The sequence below is a fragment of the Trachypithecus francoisi genome, unplaced genomic scaffold, assembly GCF_009764315.1.
Source record: "Trachypithecus francoisi isolate TF-2019V2 unplaced genomic scaffold, Tfra_2.0 Contig00611, whole genome shotgun sequence".
In the NCBI taxonomy this organism is placed as follows: Eukaryota; Metazoa; Chordata; class Mammalia; order Primates; family Cercopithecidae; genus Trachypithecus; species Trachypithecus francoisi.
In genome coordinates, this window is record NW_022680766.1 from 25,234 (window position 1) to 46,826 (window position 21,593).

The following is a 21,593-nucleotide window of genomic DNA, read 5'->3' on the forward strand; positions in this document are numbered from 1 at the left end:
TCCTCCTGCCACAAGCTGTTCATGGTGCAGGGGGAGAACAGTGTCCATAGTTCCCCAGGCAGCAGCCGTGGATACCGGGCCCCCAGGAGTTGTTACTGAAGTTGCTGCTGGACAGCTCGCCTTTCACTGAGCTCCACATAGCACCCGTGGTGATGGGAGCCGGGTGGAGAGAGCCTGCCAGCCTGCGCATCAGCTCCCACCTGGGAGGGGCAGAGGGAGGAGGGGGTGGGGACCCCAGGCAGCAGGGCTCTGGGAGCAGTGGGGCCCAGGGTTCCAGGGGTGTCTGGCAGGCCCCTCCTTACTCTACCTTGCTCAGCCTCTGGATGGAGATGCTGGCCACAAAGTGGCAGGTGTGGGCTGCTGCCCCCTGCAGCCTCTGAACAGACCCCAGGGCCTCTGCCAATCATGACTCCTTGCTTTCAGTGGAACCTACAAGCCCTGCAGGACAGACTGGCAGCATGCTGTCATCACCATGAATGGGGTACGTGTCTGTGGGACTTTCCTGGTGCCCACTCACCCCACAAGGATAGGGTGGCCTCTATTCAATTCAAATTGGTCAGAGGTGGCTGAGCCTGAGCTAGCGTCTGACACGGAGCCTGGTTGGAGGAGGGAGGTTCCCCGAAGAGCAGAATCACCGTGCACGGGAATCGTCATTCACTGGCTGGGATGCAGTTGCCAGCCAGGCCCTGAGCATCCCTCCTCAAACAAAGGTCTCATGGCACCACCAGGACAGGTGGGGCCTCCACTCGGTGACCTGGGGGCTGCCTGTAGAAATGAAGACCTCTGATTTGTCTTTAGATACCCCAGAAAGATTTAGACCTTAAAAGCAATGACACACGCAGAAAGGCCTGGGCATATATGGTAAAATGTTAATATTTGAGAGTCTTGGCTTTTTCTTATACTATTCTGTCTTTAATTTTTAATTGTTATTAAGAAAGAGAGAGTGGGCACAGTGCACCTATAGTCTCAGCTACTCTGGAGGCTGAGCCAGGAGAATCACTGGAGCCCAAGAGTTTGAGTACAGCCTGGGCAACATTGCAAGATCCCATATCTAAAAAAAAGTAAGCAACCAAGAGAAGCAGCGGGGATTTTAGGAGGTGGTTCTGCAGAAGCCAGTCCTTTACACCATCTTCAACAATCCTGGCTGTTGCTGAAGTAGACTAGGGGATTCCCTGAGGGGCAGCCCTACCTCATGCTGAGACCTCTGCATGCCTTGGGAGTGGAAATATTTGATGAGACTCCAAGGGGCCCTTGGGACCTTGGGCTATGAGGACCAGAAGGATTAACGGACTATGCCCCTTCTCCCCTCTATAGATTGAAGTAAAGTTCTCAGTCAAGTTCAACAGCAGAGAGTTCAGCTTGAAGAGGATGCCGTCATTAAAACATGGGTCTTCGCAGTCAAGATTGCTGTGGTCACCAAGTGAGTGGGGACGGGCTTGGGCTCATGCACTGAGGGTGCCTGTCCCTTCAGCTGTTTTTGCAGAAAAGAGCATATGTGGGTCTCTCCTCTCTATGCGTGGCCGCCGCGCGGTGAGGTCAGGCCCCAGGGAACACGTGGTGTGTTCAGCTACCTCCTGTGTTTACTCAACACCAGCTCAGGAATGTCCTTGCCGCCTTGCTCGGAAGCAGTAGGCTGGCTGCAGGAACTGCCCGAGTGCAGGGTTTTCTGCCCTCGCTTGGAATTTGTCGCGGTCCCAGGTTCCTGTTGAATGGCCGTAACCCCTGCCCCTTTGTCACGAGTCAGTTGCCAAGAGAAACTTGTCTGGTTTGAGAGCAGTTCTTGCAGACACAGACCACTTCCTCCGAGAATTCATTTGCTTCCCCAGGATGGAATCCAGCTGGGCCTCTGAACTTCCTGGTCATGTGGGCCGGGGCCTCCATCAATCATACCCTGAACTCCTTTCTGTGTCTAAACAGCACGCCCCACCCCCAACTGCATGGCAGCCACTTGCGTAGCACTCTGGGAGGGCTCTGGGCATGAGCAGCGAGGACTCCAGCAGCAGCTCCCCCAAATAAGCACTGCTAATGAGGGTGGCTTGAGAAGCAGCTTTGATGTGCTCCTAAATCCAGTTGCAAAAGAGAACTAAAGTTAAGGCCTCAGCACAGCACTCTGTTCTAACTTTGAAGTATTCTTACTCTAGTGTCCTGTGTGGTGGTATGGAATTGTTCATTGCTAAGGCTCAGAGGAGTAAAGCACTTAGCAGCGCAGGACACAGCACTGGTGCTGAGGCAACCCTTCATTCATTCGTCGGATGTGTGTTAAGGCCCAGGCCCAGGGCAGGGGTCAGGGATTCTCCTCTCACACAGCACGCGGGTGGCAGGACCAACACCGGGTCTGATCTCCCAGCTGGGGGCACAGGCTGCTAACCCCAGGCCTGGAATCTGTCAGATGCCCTTCCTGTGCTGACTTTACTTAGACAGGCCTCCTGACCTTGCCCCAAAGAACATGTGTGACTTGCAGGGGTTCTGGCTGCTTGAAAGGTCCTGAGAAAGTACATGCAATGAGGACTGAGCTTGCAGAGGGAAAACAGGCATGCAGAAGGCTCTGTGTACAGCCCTAGACCTAGTCACCTTAACCACCATCCTCACTCCACCTCCATAGAGCAGGTCTCCTGTGTGTGGCCCAAGCAGGGCTGTCAGGACACTGAGAACATTCCCTCCTGCTGCAGGAGAGAGAGGTCCAAGGTGCCCTACATCGTGCACCAGTGTGTGGAGGAGATCGAGCTCCAAGGCATGGAGGAGGTGGGCATCTACCGTGTGTCTGGAGTGGCCATGGACATCCAGGCACTGAAGGCAGCCTTCAACATCAGTCAGTGTTGGCCTGGCGAGGACAGGATGGAGGTGTGGGAGGTGGTGTCCGCGACGAGATCTCAGAGTGCTCCATGGTCCGGGCATGTCACATTCTTCTCTGTGTCTTTTCTTCATTTACTGTGTTGCTATTTTTAAAAAAGAGAAGAAAAGAATTATAGAAATAGCTTCTGTAGAAGCCAGTTTTTAAACCATCCTAGCCATACATGCCACTTGCTGGGGTGAACCAGGGGCTTCTGCGGGGCCTTGGCCTTCCTGACTTGTGGGTGGACAGGAGGTGGAAGCCCAGGACTCAGTGTGGTCTGTCCACTGCCCTGTGTGAGGATGTGGTGGGCAGAGGACACTGATGGGACCCAGCTCAGGCCGGGGCTGCAGCATCTCCGCCTCCATTTCACCAACTCTCTCAGGCTATGAAAGACATGGACCCGCTTCAAGTGCCAGAGGAGGACACAGAGGCCCCAGAGGGTCCTTTCCAGCATTTTCAAAGCAACAGGATTTTGTGCCTGCAGACCCTTCTTTGGGGCACTCACCACCGACCCTGACCAGGACCCCTAGAATGCCCATCACCCCTGGGTGGGCCTGTGGTAGTTTCAGCTCCCTCTGGGGGCCCAGAATAGACCTGGCCTGTGGTGAGGACATAAGCACCAGTGGCCCATTGGGTCCAAAGGAAGACATTGGTTCAAACACTGAAACCAGATTCTCCCACAGCCTTCCTGCCATCAGAAGTCACTGGTGCAGGGGTGGTTGCTACGTACAGGGCAGAGTCACCCAATTCCCACGCAGGCACTGCGTCCTGCTGTGCTGGCCTCCTCCTGGCCATCACATTGGGCCAAGCAGGGGAGAGGAATGGGAATGCCCATGCACCCCCATCAACTCTGCAGACACAGAACTATGCACAGCTCTTGGGAGGGGTCAGATGAGCTGCTCAAAGCTGGGGAGGGACCCACACAGTGGTCAGCATGGCAGGGACGGTGCTTGAGCCAAGGCAGGGATGGTGGGAGACTCACTTGGGATCCTGAAGGAGGCCGCTGCATTTCCGTGCTCTTTCCAGATAACAAGGACGTGTCGGTGATGATGAATGAGATGGACGTGAACGCCATCGCAGGCACGCTGAAGCTGTACTTCCATGAGCTGCCCGAGCCCCTCTTCACTGACGAGTTCTACCCCAACTTCGCCGAGGGCATCGGTGAGCACTGGAGGCCTTGGCCTCATGGAGACGTCTCCTCCACGTGCACTGCTGCCCTTGGAGGCTGTGAAAAGTGAGGTGTGGGAACCCGAGCTGTGCCCCCTTTGCCATGGTCGGTGTTTTAACCCAACCTCAGAAAACGGGACCAAAATCAAGCCTGTCCTGGTAGACCTCGCCCATCCCCACAGGGCTCCCCGTCCCTATTCCTCAAGGAGACCAAGAGGGTGAAATGGTCATCACTGCTGTGCTGTGGGGTCCTAAAATCTGCTGTCCTCCTTCCTGCAGAACAGGTGCTCTAGCCACGGGTCCTGGCCCAGTCCAGCATGGGTTCAAACCTGGTCTGACCCTTAGTCAACCTGCAGGCTGATGTCTAAAGCAGGTGCTGGTGCATGTGGCACCTGTAGCCTCCACATCACCCTTAGGGCAGATCTGCCTCCCAGGCCCATGCACAGAGGACCTGCAGGTGGCCCTGTGGTGTCCAGGACAATGAGGGGTCTCTGCGTACTTGGTGGGGCTGGAGCCCTCCCACTTCCCACCTCCTTGTGTCCCTCACTCCCGTTTCATTCCACGCCGAGCCTCCCCTGCGTTGGGCTCCCCTGGGGAGGGGATGGTGGCAGGAGTTGCCCAAGGGCAGTTCTGCCCATGAGCGGCTGCTCTCGAAGCTCCTCCTGTTGCTGTTCACCAGGTACTGCTGATCCCTGTGAGGCAGAGAAAAGGCTTTCAGGTGGCTCATACCCCACACCAGCGCCCCTCACAGGGTCCTCACTGGGGGCCAGAGCTGTGGGACTGAGGATGATGACAAGCCTAGGCTGTGCAGGGACACGAGCCCCAGGTGCTCCACGTAACCACCTCAGGAGAAGTCTCTGGTTTGTTGTGACCCTGCGGAGTAACCCACCACCTTCTCCAGCTCTTTCAGACCCAGTTACAAAGGAGAGCTGCATACTCAACCTGCTGCTGTCCCTGCCGGAGGCCAACCTGCTCACCTTCCTTTTCCTTCTGGACCACCTGGAAAGGTAGCCCAGCTCTCCCACGGCTGCGGGGGCCTCCAGGTCCCCAGGCCGCGTGGTGCCCCTCTGCTACTCCTAGACCCCCAGCACCGAGGACCTTTTCCCTGACCCCTGTCTGCAGTCACTCACTGCCTTTAGGGACTAGCGCCACTGCCACCCCCACCCCAGACTCTCATCTTTGCCACCCTCCTTGCTTTACACTGTGGTCTTAACAAAGAGCTCAGAGCTTTGGCCCTGGCCAGCAGTGCACTTGGACCCCCCTCTTCCCTCCCAGTCACATCAAGGAGACCTCCCCACCAGCCCAGAGCTGGCCCTTTGTGCTGGGCCACTGAAATCCAGCAGTACCAGGGCTGGAGTCAGCCTGCAGCACAGCCAGGGTCGAGGTCACTCCCTTCCTGAGGACTCCAGTGTGGCACAGCCCCTCTGCCTCTCTCCTGGTGGTGGCATTGAAACAGCACCCTCTGCTTCGGTCCTCTACAGGGTGGCAGAGAAGGAGGCAGTCAATAAGATGTTCCTGCACAACTTTGCCACAGTCTTTGGCCCCACGCTACTCTAGCCCTCTGTGAAGGAAAGCAAGCTACCTGCCAACCCCAGCCAGCCCATCACCATGACCGACAGCTGGTCCTTGGAGGTCATGTCCCAGGTATGGGAAGAACAGGTTCCAGCCCATGCCACCCCAGCCTGACAGAGGTGGCCTCTGCCTGCCCCACCCCCGGTCCTGACCATCTTCCTACTTGCATTGTATGTTGTGGTGGCTGAGATTCAGAGAGAGGGACTTGCCTAGGTCTGCACAGATAGGAGTGATGGCGGGGGGCCCAGGCTGCCTCCTGGTCCTGCTGGTGCACCTTGCTGGGGGCTTAAAACCACCTCAAATGTTTGGGTGTGGTGGTGGCTCATGACTGTAATCCCAGCACTTTGGGAGCCCGAGGCAGGATAACCGAACCCCGGTGTTTGAGACCAGTCTGGGCAATGTAGCAAACCCCATCTCTAGAAAAAATACAAAGAAAAATTAGCCAGGCATTGTGGCACACTCCTGTAGTCCTAGCTACCTGGGAGGCTGACACAGGAGGATCGCTTGAGCCCAGGAGTTAGAGGCTGCAGAGATCCATGATGGAGCCACTGTACTCCAGCCTGGGGGATAGAGCAAGGCCCTGTGCATCTCTGAAATAAACACCCCCCCCCCCAACCAAGTCATGCCTTGTCAGGACCCCACCCCACCCCCGTCTCACTGTAAGGGGTTCATGACACCAGCAGGGGTTTCCAGCACCTGAGGTGGACTTGGAGGCTTAGGCCCCACAGACCTCCCCACCAGCTGCTGTGAGCCCGCCTCTGAGCCGCTCTCCTCTTCCCCACTCTGCCCGGGCAGGTCCAGGTGCTGCCATACTTCCTGCAGCTGGAGGCCATCCCTGCCCCGGACAGCAAGAGACAGAACATCCCCTTCTCCACTGAAGTCTAAAGGCCCCAGTCCATCTCCAGGAGGCAGACAGACGGCCTGGAAACCTCTGGCTAATCGGGCCATCTGTAGAGTGGGAACCAAACCTTCCTGAGGTGTCCTTGGGCCACCCCCCCAAGTGTCGGGTCATCTGCCAAGAGACAGTGACCTAAAGCAGAAGGACAGTTGGCCTGGGTAGATCCCACCCAGGTCTGAGAGCTCCAGGCTGGCCTCAGACTGTGGTTTTTCCATGTGGCCACCTGAGGGCGCCCCAAGCCAGTGCATCTGAGAGTCCAGGCCTGGCCCTGGGAGACAGAGTGAAGGGAGTGGTTTTTATGAGTTAACTTATAGAGTTTAAAAGGTTTCTACTGGATCACTTGTCAAGATGCTCCCTCTCCGGGGAGAAGGGAACGTGACCAGATTCCCACACTGTTGTATCTTTTTTTTTTTGAGACAGTCTCGCTCTGTCGCCTGGGCTGGAGTGCAGTGGCCAGATCTCAGCTCAATGCAAGCTCTGCCTCCCGGGTTTACGCCATTCTCCTGCCTCAGCCTCCCGAGTAGCTGGAACTACAGGTGCCCGTCACCTCGCCTGGCTCGTTTTTTGTATTTTTTAGTAGAGACGGGGTTTCACCGGGTTAGCCAGGATGGTCTCGATCTCCTGACCTTGTGATCCACCTGTCTCGGCCTCCCAAAGTGCTGGGATTACAGGCTTGAGCCACCACGCCCGGCCTCACTGTTGTATCTTGAATAAACGCTGCTGCTTCATCCTGTGGGGCCATGGCCCTTTCCCTGTGTGGGTGGGGCCTCTTCCATTTCCCTGACTTAGAAACCATACTCCATTTAGAACAGGGTTGGAGAGGCTTAGTCAGCACTGGGTAGCTTTTTTGACTCCATTCTTGGCTTTCTTCTTTTTCTTTCCAGAAGGGTTGTTGTGCAGAAATGGGTCTTTTGTTGCCATGTTTGTCCTCCTTGGAAGGCAGCTCCAGGAGGCCTGTGAAATGTGGGGGGACAGGACCCCCGGGGAGGGAGTCCCAGGCTATGCACTTTAGGGCTTGTTCTCCAGGGAGAGCGACCTCATCCCCGGATCCTGACCGCCCTTCCGGCGCACACTCTCCTGTTTGGCTTCCACAGGCCTGGACTTCTCTGGCTTCTCTCTGCCCACACACTCCCTGCCCCAAGTGTCACTGCCCCTGCCCCAGCACAGGTGACTTCATTTCTGGTGACCTGGCTGATCTTCCCTTGCTGTGCTGAGCCCTGGGACAGGGAGGACTCCCACCACACACAGCCTGGTCCTGGGTTCTTACCTGTAGCCACCGCTCTGGCATGAGCCCCTCAGTCTCGGGTGGTTTCTGCTTGGTTTGGTGTTTGGTGTTGCTGCTGAATCCAGCCTTTCCACCACTTCCACATAGGCCATGGGTGTTGTCAGCCGCCTCCCTCCTTGGCCTCAGTAGTTCGCCCAGCTTACAGGGAGCTGCCCCAGGCTGGAGATGGGCGTGCATCCTGGGTCCTACTTGGGTGAGTGCAGGTTGAGTAGACCTGGCCACATCCACTGGGCCACAGGTTACCCTCAGCAATGCCCACATCAGCCGTCAGCCTCAGCGTCCCCAGGAGAGCAAGGCTCACACGACAAAGGCTGCCCATGGCCAGTGAGGTGGCTGAGCCCAGCCAGAACCTTTCTCGAACTCTGGGGATGTGGCTGTGCTCGTGAGCTGCCTGGTCAGCTCTCTCGGGGTCAGAGGGGCTTGTCACACGGGCCCCTGCCTGCAGTGTGACCCTTCTCAGCTTCTCTCAACAGTCCTGCCTGCAGAGTGTCACCGCCACCATGACTATTTCCCTGACACTGCGAGGGTGTGAGGATGTCCTGGGTAGAGACAGGCCCATGGCAGCAGCAGGCCCAGGGGCGCCCTGCACTGGTGGGCTGGGGACCTGGCAGAGACCACACTAAGGGCTGGACAAGGGGACGAGCCTCCACCCTGGCCTCTCCGCAGGCCTCAGCAGCCCCTCCCACAGGCAGAAGGGTCCACACTGGGTTCTGCCCTCGCTGCAAGAGCTGCGAGTGCCACGTGCTGTTCTGCCCAATCTGGTGTCTGCAGGCAAGGTGAGGGCTGCTGCTGGCCCATTTCTGAGTGTTCAGCACCTAAGGATGACCGCACTCTCTGTCCCCTACCTTCCGGGTCCTGTTTGAAAATCAAACCCACCCTCACAGGCCAATTTTGTTTTTCTTTTAGAGACAAGGTCTCACTTTGTCACCCAAGCTGGAGTGCAGTGGTGCCATCATAGCTCAATGCAGCCTCCAATCCCAGGACTCAAGGGACCCTCCTGCCTCAGCCTGCCAAGTAGCTTGGACTAGAACTGTGTGCCATTGCACCTGTTTTATTATTATTATCTTATTTTGCAGACATTCGGTCTGGCTGTGTTATTCACGCTATTCTCAAAACTCCCAGCCTCAAGCAATCCTCCCACCTCGGCCTCTCAAAGAGTTGGGATTACAGGTGTAAGGAAATGCAGCCAGCTCAGCCACAGAGCCCTATTGCATCTCTCTTACTAGGAGCAAGAGCTGACTGCCCCCTCATCCCCATTCCAGATGTTGGGGCTGTGTTCAGCCGAGGCTGGACCACTGGCATGACCCAGGGAGCAGGATCATTCACTGCTGCCCCAAATCTGAGATCATTCCACCTTGACGAGACTTCCTCATCCAATCCCTTTACTTGACAGCCGGGAAAACCAATGAGCACAGAGCACCCCCAGCTTACTCAGGGTCTCAGAGCTGATCCATAAGCAGAGGCTGAGATCCTGGGATCTTGTGCCCCAGCCTGGGCCCTGCAAGCTGGCTCCCTTTCTGCTGGACAAGATGGGGCCAGACCTTGACTGGCAGCCCTGGTCTTGACATGGCTGTGCTTGTGCAGGCACCTAGGCCAAGATAAATCTGGCATCATGCATTTTTTTTTGTTATTATTATTTTGAGATTGAGTCTTGCTCTGTTGCCCAGGCTGGAGTGCAGTGGCATGATCTTGGCTCACTGCAACCTCTGCCTCTCAGTTAAAGTGATTCTCCTGCCTCAGCCTTCCCAGTAGCTGGGACTACAGGTTCATGCCACCACACCTGGCTAATTTTTGTATTTTTAGTAGAGACAGGGTTTTCCCATGTTGGCCAGGCTCATATCGAACTCCTGACCTCAGGTGATCCACCTTCCTTGGCCTCCCAAAGTGCTAGAATTACAAGTGTGAGCCACCGCATCATTTAAATGTAGTGAGAAGCTGGGCACAGTGGCTCACACCTGTAACCTCAGTACTTTGAGAGGATGAGGAAGGCAGACCACCTGAGGTCAGGAGTTCGAGACCAGCCTGACAAACATGGTGAAACCCTGTCTCTACAAAAAAATAGAAAAAATTATCCCTACATGGTGGCATGTGCCTGTAGTCCAAGTTACTCGGGAGGCTGAGGCATGAGAATCGCTTGAACTCCAGAGGCAGAGGGTGCAGTGAGCTGAGGTGGCACCACTGCACTCCAGCCTGGGCAACAGACATCCTGTCTCTAAATAATAAATAAATAAATGTGTCCAGGCACGGTCCCTTAGGCCTGTAATCCCAACACTTTGGGAGGCTGAGGCAGGTGGATTATGAGGTCAGGAGTTCGAGATCAGCCTGGTCAAGTTGGTCAAACCCTGTTTCTACTAAAAGCACAAAAATTAGCTAGGTGCAGTGGCCGGCATTTGTAATTCAAGCTACTGAGGACACTGAGGCAGGAGAATTGCTTGAACCTGGGAGGCTGAGGTTGCAGTGAGCTGAGATTGTGCCACTGCACCCTAGCCTGGGCAACAGAGCAAGACTCTGTCTCAAATAAATAAATAAATAAATAAATAAATGCCTGTAATCTTTGCACTTTGGGAGGCTAAGACGGGTTGATCACCTGAGGTCAGAAGTTTGAAACCAGCCTGACCAATATGGCAAAACTACATCTCTACTAAAAATACAAAAATTAGCTGGGTGTTTTGACATGCCCCTGTAGTCCCAGCTACTTGGGAGGCTGGGACAGGAGAATTACTTGAACCCATGAGGTGGAGGTCTCAGTGAGCTGAGATCACACCACTGCACTTCAGCCTGGGCGACAGAGTGAGACTTCGTCTCAAAAGAAATCAATAAATAAAATACGAAATAAAAAAACAGACATAGGGCTGGGCGCGGTGGTCACGCCTGTAATCCCGGCACTTTGGGAGGCCGAGGCGGGCAGATCACGAGGTCAGGAGATCGAGACCATCCTGGCTAACACGGTGAAACCCTGTCTCTACTAAAAATACAAAAAATTAGCCGGGTGTGGTGGTGGGCACCTGTAGTCCCAGCTACTTGGGAGGCTGAGGCAGGAGAATGGCATAAACCCGGGAGGCGGAGCTTGCAGTGAGCCGAGATCGCACCACTGCGCTCCAACCTGGGTCACAGAGCAAGACTCCGTCTCAAAAAAAAGAAAAAAAAAAAAAAGAAAAACAGACATAGTAAGATTGCAGAGTCGTGCCGCAGAAGCGTGCTGGTCCTATCCATGTAGTGAAGGCTGATTTCATACACAAATGTCCCAATAACTTTTTTTTTCTTTCTTTTTTTTCTTTTAAACGGAGTCTTGCTCTGTCACCCAGGCTGGAGTGCAGTGGCGCGATCTCGGCTCACAACAAACTCCTCCTCCTGGGTTCATGCCATTCTCCTGCCTCAGCCTCCCAAGTAGCTGGGACTACAGGTGCCTGCTCCCACACCCAGCTAATTTTGTTGTATTTTTTATTAGAGACGAGGTTTCACCATGTTAGCCAGGATGGTCTCGATCTCCTGACCTCGTGATCCACCTGCCTCGGCCTCCCAAAATGCTGGGATCACAGGCGTGAGCCACCGCGCCCAGCCACAAGAACTTTTATACCCACCCCTGAAAGAAAGCCCCAATTGCCTTCCAAAGAAGCAGTACATGGACTAACGCATGGGCTGTCCCAAACAGTTCTGGAAAGATAAACAGAAAACAGAAAATGACATGCTTAGCTCTTGAGACCAAAATGCCCTTCCCCAGAGCAGCTGCCAGAACACAGGAAGCAGGATCAGGTTGGAGGTCACTTTGGGTGAAGGGGAGAACGGTCAGACCCAGGGCAGGGGTAAGACCCAGGGGAGAATGGTCAGACCCAGGGCAGCTGCTTCGTGATGCTCAGCTGACTGGCAGAGCCTTGCATAACCCAAGTTCTCACGGTACAGAGAGGCCAGCCAGTGGAGGGACAAAGACAGGCACACACTGAAATGTTTTTCTGGAAGACAGGGGCCAGTTGCATCTCTCAAATGTGACCAGATTGGAAGGGAGACCAACTACTTTGGGCAAATGAGGCCACTTCTGGATGAGCTCCCAAACTAGACGGTGCCGAGGGCCCTGGACCTGGCAGCTGGGCTGGACATCACATGGCCCTGTATTCCAGGAAATGGCATTTCATCTCTGGCCAGTTCTCCAAAAGAACAATCCACAGGCCATTTTTCCATTCCCCTCCTATGCACAGACTGGGCTGGGCCTGACCAGAAACTCCCCCTTAGGGTTTTCAGTCACTGCCAAAATTTGAGCCCAGCAGTGAGGATGTGATGTTAAAATGTGACTCTGCCCCAGGTGGTGGCTCATGCTTGTCCACCCAGTGCTTTTGGGAGGCTGAGCTGGGAGGATCAATTGAGGTCAACAGTTCAAGGCCAACCTGAGGAACAGAGATCCCTACAAAATAAAAATAAAAATAAAAATTAGCCCACTCTGGTGACGTGCACCTGTAGTCTCAGCTACTCAGAAGGCTGAGGTGGCTTGAGCCCAGGAGTTCAAAGCTGCAGCTCTGATGGTGCCACTATATTCCAACATGAAAGACAGAGTGAGACCATGTCTTGAAAGAAGGAACAAACAAATTAGGCATAGAAGAAACCTACCTGAAAATGGCTGGGTTGGGCCCAGTGCCTCACGCCTGTAATCCCAGCACTTTGGGAGGCTGAGGTGGGTGCATCACCTGAGGTCAGGAGTTCGAAACGAGCCTGGCCAACATGGTGAAACCCCATCTCTACTAAAAGTACAAAAATTAGCCTGGTGTGGTGGTGCATGCCTGTAATCCCAGCTACTCAGGAGGCTGAGGCAGGAGAATCACTTGAACCCAGGAGGTGGAGGTTGTGGTGGGCTGAGATCGCACCACTGCAATCCATCCTGGGCAACAGAGGGAGACTCCATTTTAAAAGAAAAAAAAAAGGAAAGAGTTGTTAATTTGATGCACTTTTATGCCTGTGTTCTTCAATTTGCTTAGGAAATACCCACACTTGAGAGCTGTGACTGTGGCCCTGACTGTGGACATGAAATATATATTTTCTTGCAAAAACCAGACACTAAATAGTTACAATTTAGTTTTGAACTAGAAATGCATTTGGTTTCTTCCACATTTTTCCTGTTTATTTATTTATTTATTTATTTATTTATTTATTTATTGAGATGGAGTTTCGCTCTTGTCCCCCAAGCTGGAGTGCAATGGTGCAATCTCAGCTCACTGCAACCTCCGCCTCCCAGGTTCAAATGATTCTCCTGCCTCAGCCTTCGGAGTGACTGGGATTATAGGCACGTGCCACCACGCCTGGCTAATTTTTGTGTTTTTAATAGACATGGGGTTTCACCATATTGGACAGACTAGTCTCAAACCCCTGGCCTCAAGTGATCTGCCTGCCTCTTCCTCCCAAAGTGCTAGGATTACAGACGTGAACCTCTGCGACCAGCCCCATCGTAATATTTTAATCATATTAGAATTATATATGAATGATTCCTGATCTCCTACATGATATCATAATTCTTGCTACATATGTGATAATTTATCATTTCCAGATGGTTCCAAACCTGAGAGAGGCAATATGAAACAATAAAATGGCAAGAAACAGAAATAGTAGTTATCTTTTACATCGAGATACACCTTCAAAATGTTATAAATGGTACGTACTGTAAAGTATAGAAAAAATACACTCTTTCCTGGGCACCAAGGACATCAAAATGCATATGTTCTGTGAGGATTGACAAAAAAGGAAAAGTTGTGTAAAAGAATTTGATTAATCATAAATATTATGTGGATATAAAATTGAGTCTTGGATAAAACAAACAGCCTGTGATTTATTGGAACTTGAAGTATTCTTTCTTTCTTTTGTACTTTCTGATAAAAATTTTAGAAAAGACATGTTATTGTCTAGTTTCATGTGTGTCTGGGGACATTTTCTGCTTTTTGTTAATAAACTTCTAAAACTACACCTCTGTGATCACCTAGAAAAGTATTTTGGAAGAAATAATTGTGTCTACTGAGTGACATTTTTAGGAAACACTTTTGATGATTTGGGAGGCTGAGGTGGGAGGGTGGTTTGAGGCCAGGAGTTTGAGACCAGCCTGGGCAATATAACAAGATCCCTGTTTTACAAAAATAATACTAACAAATTAAAACAAAAAAATTAGCCAGGCTGGTGGAGCGCATCTCTAGTCCTAACTACTCAGGAGGCTGAGATGGGAGGATCGCTTGTCCCCAGGAATTGCAGCTTGCAGAGCCATGATCCTGTCACTGCAGTCCAAACTGGGGGACCCAATGAGACCCTGCCTTTGAAGTGAGAGAGAGAGAGAGAGAGAGAGAGAGAGAGAGAGAGAGAGAAGAGAAACTTTTCTTGACCTAAAATGAGACCATTTTTATTTCTTTGTCAGGAACTGGATATGTGACTACATTCCACACCCATAGATATTATCCCCTTAATATTTGGTTAAAAGACCCCATGAGGCATCCCCAGTTCTCCTAGATCTCCAGATCTAATAGGCAGGGTATAAGTCAGGAGCTGTCAACCTCAGCACTACTGAGATTTGGGGATGGCTAATTCTTTAGGGGAGGAGGGTTGTACATGGTAGGATGTTTAGCAGTGTCCCTAGCCTCAACACACCAGATGTCCAAGTCCATATTATGCAAAATATGCTTTAGTCCCTGTGCGAGCTCTCCTTCAGTTATTTCCTGGAGTCAGGCCTGGCTTGCTGGATTCATTCCTTTGGTGACTCCTTCCACAACAGTCCTCAGAGACCTCACGGATGGAGGTTGTGCTGAGAGCTAGGGCCTCAGAGATCAATCAAACTTCATTCCTTCCCCCCATGCCCAGGGGTTGCACTTGGGCTCAGGGGCAAGGGGACAAACACATACAGACCTTTGTGCTTTAGGGGGCACGAGCTCCCACGGAGGACTGCTAGCTACTGTGATGCCCTTTGGCTCCAATTACGCTCTGGTGCAGAACTTTCTTCCTGCTCTGATTTAAGCAAAGTCACTCCCCTCGGGCAGGGCCAGGGACCTATCAGTCTTTTCGGACTGTCACACCCCTTCCTGGGGCAGAAACTCTGTGCTATGGCCTGGGAGCTGTGTGGGTTTGGGTTGCTCTGTCCTTCAGCAAATGACTTCTGTGAATATTTTCTGTACAGTGAGAGCTGCCAACTGGGAGGATGATCACAGCCCAATGACTGCAGCCACCTGCTTCCCACCAAACCTCCAACCCTGGAGATCCTCAGCATGCAACCAATGTTTCTTGACTTGTATCACCTGCCCAATGTAGATCGTCTGCACCAGTGAGTTGGGTGGGTAAGAGCTGCCTAGTCTACCCAGGTATCCACTCTGCCTGGGACAGCTCTTTCACAAGGCAAACCTTTAGGGGATAGGAGGCTTCATTCTTTGCTGGCTGCTCCACTCAAATCCTCCCTTTGGAGTGAGAGTAGGAGTCTTGAAAGGTGCCCCCACAAGCCAGATAGATCTCCTGTGCAAGAACCTGGGGTGATGGAACCTGCCAATATATACGCTGGCTGCTGTCACTCACCCAACATCAGTCTTTCACGTGGGGAGCTGGGGAAGAGGGGATCTGCCCATGTAGCTTTCAAGTCCACTTGAAGAATTGATCTCACAGCATAAAGCTGGGCAGGTGGGAGTGGCCCCATCTCCAATGCTACAGCCTTCCATGTTCTCACTGAGTTTCAGTGGGTTTTGTGGAAGAATTGCTGCTCATCCACTGCTGACAGGAATGCAAATTGGCATAACCTTTCTGGAGGGAAATTTGGCAGTGCCTAGCAAACCTACACCTGCATTTAACTTTGATCCAAGCAATCCCACTACCATGAACACTACCCTGAAGAAATACTTCCAATGACATGAAAGGACATAAGCATAGCGTATTTATAGCAGCCAGGTGTGCAAATGCAAAATGTGGGAAAATCCTAAATGCCAAACATAAGAGCTGGCTGTATCAACTATGGCGCATTCACAGAGTGGAGTTGTGTGCAGTGTAGACAAAGAATAAGGATGATTTCAAGGAAATACTATGGAGCCCTTCCAGGATAAACTGTGAGTGAAAAACTCAAACTGCAAAACAGTATTAATGCATGCCGCACTTCATGAAAGAAAGAAAGGGATGGAAGGAAAAAGACACCAATCAGCTCATCTGTACAGAAGTAACATAGCCAGGAGAACGGAGGCACTAAGGGGATTGTTACCTAGAGAACACACATGGGCGAAAAGAGAGCGAGAATAGGAAGTGGATCATGGGGTTGAGGAAGAAGCGCCTCTTAGATCTAGCATCATACTCCACAGATCTGGAAAATAAATCATCAAAATCAGCCAGGATCTGGAGCAAACCCTAAAGAAGGACAGCTGAATCTCTATCTCTCATGAGAGAATAAGAGCCACCCTGAAAAGGCTGTCTAAATTTCTTTCAAAACAAAAAGTTACATATGAAATGAAAGATGGGCAATTGGGAACCATTAATTGGAAAAATATCACACTTGCATGAACATGCAAATAATATCCTTTTATGGAAAATAACTATAATCTCTGCTTCAGCATAGCATTATGGCATAAAAGAGAAATAATTATAATCTCCAAAGCAAATAAACAAAGAAGGGACTGAGTGGCCTTGTTGTACATTTTTGTGAAATAAATGATGGTTGGATTCTCCTGTCTCCTCCTGCATTCAATCTGTCTCAATATCTTGTTTGATTGAAATATAGAAAGACAACTCAATCTCACTCTAATATGTCTGTGGAAAAGAAAGTTTGGTTTTGATTTTTCTTGATCAGCTGCACAGGAAGGGGAGTGCGGGTCCTATGGAAAGTATGTTCCTCCAAACCTGTGCTGGCCTACCATAGTTGCCACCTAAGCAAGATCTGGGTGGCCTGTGCAATGCTCTTCTAAGCGACGCTCCCCTCCAGGGATTCCAGCAAGGAGGCAAGAGGACCCACAGGTCCTGATCTCAAAGCTGTCACCCCTTGCACCAAATGCTGGGCCACAAATCCTGCTCCCCTGCAGTGCCCTCTATAGCAGGCAGGGACCAGATCCTGGAAAGTGCACCGACAGCTCTGAGGCCCCGCCAAGGGGAGAAGGAAGCTCTACCCTAGCAAGAAGCTCAGCCACCTCCAGCCCAGCACCCTCAACCCTCAGCAGGAGAGTGGGAACCTCCAGGGGGCTGATCCACAGCCTTTGCACAGGCCTGTACCTCCCACATCCTCTGAGCGAGCCCTCTCTGTCCAAAATTTACTGCCGGGCGCCCTGCTGTTACCCACAGGTGCCTTGCCTGTGGGACCATGCTGCGCCAAATCATTGTACTCCCCCGTTGCTCACCAAATCTTCGTGCTGGTTTGAAAGATGCATTACCCGGCCACAGGTGAAACTGCGCTCTTATTCTTAAGCTGAGTTTACAGCTAGAGGAGGAAACTCACAGCCCAGATCTCAAGAATTCAAGCATCTGATGGGTCCCCATTGCTCCCAGGGGCTGTGTCCCTCACCCCTGTCACATCCGGGGCAGAGGACCTGCCAGTAGGGCTCAGTTGCCTGGAGCCTCCCCACTCCATCTCCCAGTTCACTTTGCTTGTGGACGGAGTGGCAGGCCGTCCTACAAGCACCCGGACACTTGGCATCAGTGCTGTCAAGACAACTCCAAGAAGGTTTTCGGTGATCCTGCAAGCCCTGTGTTCCTTCCTGGCAATCCTGCCTTCAATTTGAATGCACAGGTACCACAGCAAGCCAGTGCTGTGTGCTCCAAATTCCAGGATGTCCTGCATCTGAGCCAGTGCACTGAGCACAAGGACTCTCTGTGGGGCTCAGGAGCAGGGAGTCACCCCTTTGGGGCCCATAACACCCCACTGTGTGTGCCCCAGACTTCTGTCTAGAGAAGATCATGTTGAGAGCCCTCAGGGAGAGTGGAGCAGGGATGCCTGAGCAGGACAAGGACCCCAGAGTCCAAGAGAATCCTGATGATCAGAGAAGAGTCCTCAAGGGCACCAGGGATGCACGGTCTGCATTTAGTCCCCTCCAGGACAATGGAGGCCTTCTCCCTTCATGCCCAGGCCCGGGCCTCTGCAGAGAGACCTCCATGCCCAGAGGTCAGAAGTCAGATCCAACCAGAAATCCCAGCCCTCCTGGATGAGCTTCTGCCCCAAACGAAATGCCATCTTCAGCTCCTACAGCCCCACGGGAAGCTTCCTTTCACTAAAGAGGAGGAGAAGACCTGCCTCATCCCACTGCCGGCTGCCCCTAAGTTCCTCAAAGACAGTGAGTGAGGACAGGCCTCAGGCTGTCTCCTGGGGTCACATCAAGTGTGAAAAGGTGGCAGATGCAGCTCCAGGGCAGAAATTCACCTTCAGGAACAGCTCCCCAACATCCCAGATCTCTAGGCCCCATAGATGCAAGGTTCCTCTGCTGTCACACAGGTGAGGGGAGCCTCTGATGCTGCCACCTCCATTAGAGCTGGGGTTCCGGGTCACTGCTGACGACCTGGACTTGGAGAAGGAGGTGGTGCCCCGGTGCATCAACAGTGCACTGCGGGGTGAGGCCAAGGCCATCTGGGACTGCAGAGCCTCATGGACTTCCCATGCTTTGTCCTCGCCCACAGCAGGGGCGGCTCATCTTCCTCCTGCAGCTCTAGCACCCAGCATGGATGCACAACAGGAGAGACACAGGTGCCAGGACTACCTGGGCCCAGTGGCCCTGATAACATCTGTTACAGGGGCCCCCCTCTATGCCTTTTGTGTCTGGGAGGAAGCACAGCTCACCAGTCTCCCTGTTCTCCTCCGATCCCCTTCCTGCCACCACTTCCCACTCCCGGGCCTCGGCACCATTCACCTTGCTGAGCCCTGCCCCCTCCCCAGCCCCAAGCATGGACTGCACCAGGAGAAGCCCAAGCCCTGCCTCTCCTGCTCCTGCAGCTACTTCAGCAGCCCCTTCCCCACTTCACAGTCAACCCCACGTGGGGGTCCCCTCTGCATGAGGAAGACAGAGGCCCTTCACATTCCTGGGCCTCAACCACAGCTGCAGCAAGAGCTGGCTTTGCCTTCCCCGTCTCTCAGCACCAGCAGGATGGAATTCCCATCCCCAAAGTGCATGGATTTTCCTGTGTTCTCCAGACAGAGCCCCACATTGCCCCTGACTCTAGTGCTTCTCTCTGCCATGGTCTGTGGATTGCTGTATCTGGAGCCAGTTCCAGCACATCTGCTAAACTGGCTCCCCAGCCAACAACTGACTTGGAGGTCACCCCCATGGATACCAGTCCCCCTTCTCAGCTTTTCCTCCTGGAACCTCCTGCTGTCTGCAGTGAAAGCTTCTTTCCATCTACCCAGGCCCTTTTGATGCCCCACAGCGACAGCACAGTCCCAGCCAAGGACACCACCGGCCTGGCTGACCTGAGGTTCTCTGGCTTCACTCCAACATTGAAACTTCCTGTTACACCACAGCCACAGTCCAGGCCGCATCTGGGATCCCGGATGTGCAGCAGCATGGAGCCCCCACCTGTAGACGCTCTCTCCAGTTTCTAGGCCTGGCATCTCCAGCTCCAGCCCCGGCCTCAAACTCTGCTCCAGCCAGCCAGGTCGGGGCACCACAGCATACTCAGCCATAGGGGGTTCAATACCCACCACTTCCACCTTGGGCACCCCTGCCAGTACCCAGCTGGCTTTTGCTGCGCCCCTGGCTGTATCCCATCCTGACCCATCCACTGCCTCTGCCTGTGAGCTGCTGCCCACAAACCCCGCCCTCAGCCAATATCCTCCCCAGTATTAGGCGGCTCTGCTCAGCATTTGGCAGCAGGAGTCCAGCCCCCTCAAGCTTGGTGGTTTCAGCTGCACTTAGGGGCTTTGGGAGCAGAGAGGCGGCCCCAGCTCTGGGTTTCAGAAATGAATCCCTCAGCAGCAAAGCGGCAATGAGAAGGGCCCCGAGCACCACAGACAGCAGTGAGACGTGGGGGCCTGAACCCCAGGGGCCCCCCAAGCAGAGCACCCCCATAATGACAGGACCCAGCACGAGGAGCAACTCTGTTGGGAGGCACTGTTTCAATCACATCACCCGTGGGGGATCAGTTAAGTAGACACCCCCAGTTACAAGTTGGGGACCCAGTGCCACTGCAAACAAGGCTGGCTTCAGGTGCATGTCTGAGCTGGCCTCTGACCCTAGCAACCCCACTACCCGCGGGGGCACAGTGAGTAGGAACCTGGCCTTTTGCATCCCCTAATCTCCAGGGTTCTGCTGAACACAGGTTGGCTGGGCCATCCTCCAGCTCAACTTCCAGCTTATCCTCCCCCATGGCAGGATTTGAGGTCTTAGCTATAAATTATTTGTCTCGACCAAGGTCCAGAAGAGTTTTGTCCATGTTTCCTTATAGTATTTTTGGAGTTTTTGGTCTTATATGCAAATCTTAGATCTATCCTGAGGTAACTTTTGTATTTGGTGGAGCACAGGGGCCCAGTCTAACTCTTCTGCTTGTTGTTATCCAACCTTCCCCCTACTGTTGAACAGCGTGGCCTTTCCCCGATGTGTGTTTCTGTCGGCTCTGTTGAAGATCAGTTGACTGTGCATATGTGGCTGTCTTTCTGGGTTCTGCCCCTCTTACTTTGCAGGGTTCAGCTTCCTAGGCTGTTCTCACAGGTTGTTGAGTGGCTGCAGGTTTTCCGGGTGCAAGCAGGGAGCAAGCTATCAGTGGCTTTACCATTCTGGGTTCTGGAGGACGGTGACTTCCTTCCCACAGCACCACTAGACAGTGCCTCAGTGGGGACTCTGTGTGGGGATTCCAAGCCCACATTTTCCATCCGCTCTGCCCTAGTAGAGGTTCTCTGTGAAGGCTCTGCCCCTGAGCAGGCTTCTACCTGGAAACCCAGGCTTTCCCATACGTTCCCCGAAATCTAGGTGGAGGCCGACAAGCCTGCTTCACTCTTGCATTCTGTGCACTACAGGCTTAACACAACGTGGAAACTGCCAAGGCTTGTGGCTTGCAGCCTCTGGAGTGGTGGAGGCTCTAGCTACATCTGGGACTCTTTGAGCTGAGACTGGAGCCAGAGTAGCCAGCATCAGGGGAGCAGTGTCCCAAGGCTGCGCAGGGCAGTGAGCCCCTTGGCTCTGGTACAGGAGACATTTCATTCCTTCTAGGCCTCAGGGCCTGTGATGGGAAGGGCTGTTTCTGAGTTTTCAGCCTGCCTTGGCCTCCCAAAGTGCTGGGATTACAGGTGTGAGCCACTGCTCCTGGCTTATTAAATAGGTTTTTTAAAACCTTTTGATCTCTCTTCACTTTCCAGAACACCAAAACTTTGAATATTTGCTCACTTTTTAGTATCCCAATGTTTTGAAGGCTTTGTTCATTTTTCTTCTTCATTTTTCTCTAACTGGATTATTCCAAAAAAACTGTATTTGAGTTCTTAGATTTTTTCTCCTACTTTGCCTCACCTATTGTTGAAGCTTTCAAGCATATTTTGTATTTCTTACAATGAGTTCTCCAGTCCCAGAATTTCTGTTTAGTTTTTAAAAAAACATCTCTCTCCTTGGTGACTTTTTCACTCATATCCTCAATTGTTTTCCTGAGATTTTTGTATTGGTTTTCAGATTTTTCTTGCATCTCATTGTTTTTATAAAATCAATATTTCGAGTTGTTTATCTGGGATGTGAAGAATTTCTTTGTTGAAATTCTAGTGCTGGAGAATTATTGTGTTCTTTTGGGGGTGTGGCGTCTCCTTATGTTTTCACGATTCCATTGTATGTTGATACTGGCATATCTGGTATAGAGTCACTTCTTCCTATTCTTGAATTTGCTTTCCTTTTGTGGGGGAGGTGGGCTTCTTCCTGGACATGTGTCTATGGTGTTGGTTGAGTAGGGTGCCTTGG

General features: G+C 52.6%; 1 protein-coding gene and 1 pseudogene across 3 annotated transcripts; both read left to right on the forward strand.

The window, feature by feature from the left end:
• Positions 1 to 472: 472 nt before the first annotated feature.
• Positions 473 to 3,224, forward strand: LOC117087075 (annotated as a pseudogene).
• Positions 3,225 to 3,233: 9 nt separating this feature from the next.
• Positions 3,234 to 15,637, forward strand: LOC117087083 (breakpoint cluster region protein-like). Of its 3 annotated transcripts, XR_004438671.1 has the most exons (5): positions 3,864 to 3,994; positions 4,902 to 5,007; positions 5,482 to 5,644; positions 13,286 to 13,389; positions 14,891 to 15,637. XR_004438671.1 is itself a non-coding variant. In XM_033216864.1 (4 exons), the coding sequence occupies exons 1-3, from the start codon at positions 3,655 to 3,657 to the stop codon at positions 5,555 to 5,557; spliced, it is 522 nt and encodes a 173-aa protein (XP_033072755.1). In that variant the 5' UTR covers positions 3,234 to 3,654; the 3' UTR covers positions 5,558 to 5,644; positions 13,286 to 13,722. The 3 variants fall into 3 exon arrangements, 2 of the variants coding, with proteins under 2 accessions (XP_033072755.1, XP_033072765.1); XM_033216864.1 differs by lacking the exon at positions 14,891 to 15,637 and having other exon boundaries at positions 3,234 to 3,994; positions 13,286 to 13,722; XM_033216874.1 differs by lacking the exons at positions 13,286 to 13,389; positions 14,891 to 15,637 and adding an exon at positions 6,368 to 6,928 and having other exon boundaries at positions 3,234 to 3,994.
• Positions 15,638 to 21,593: the final 5,956 nt, after the last annotated feature.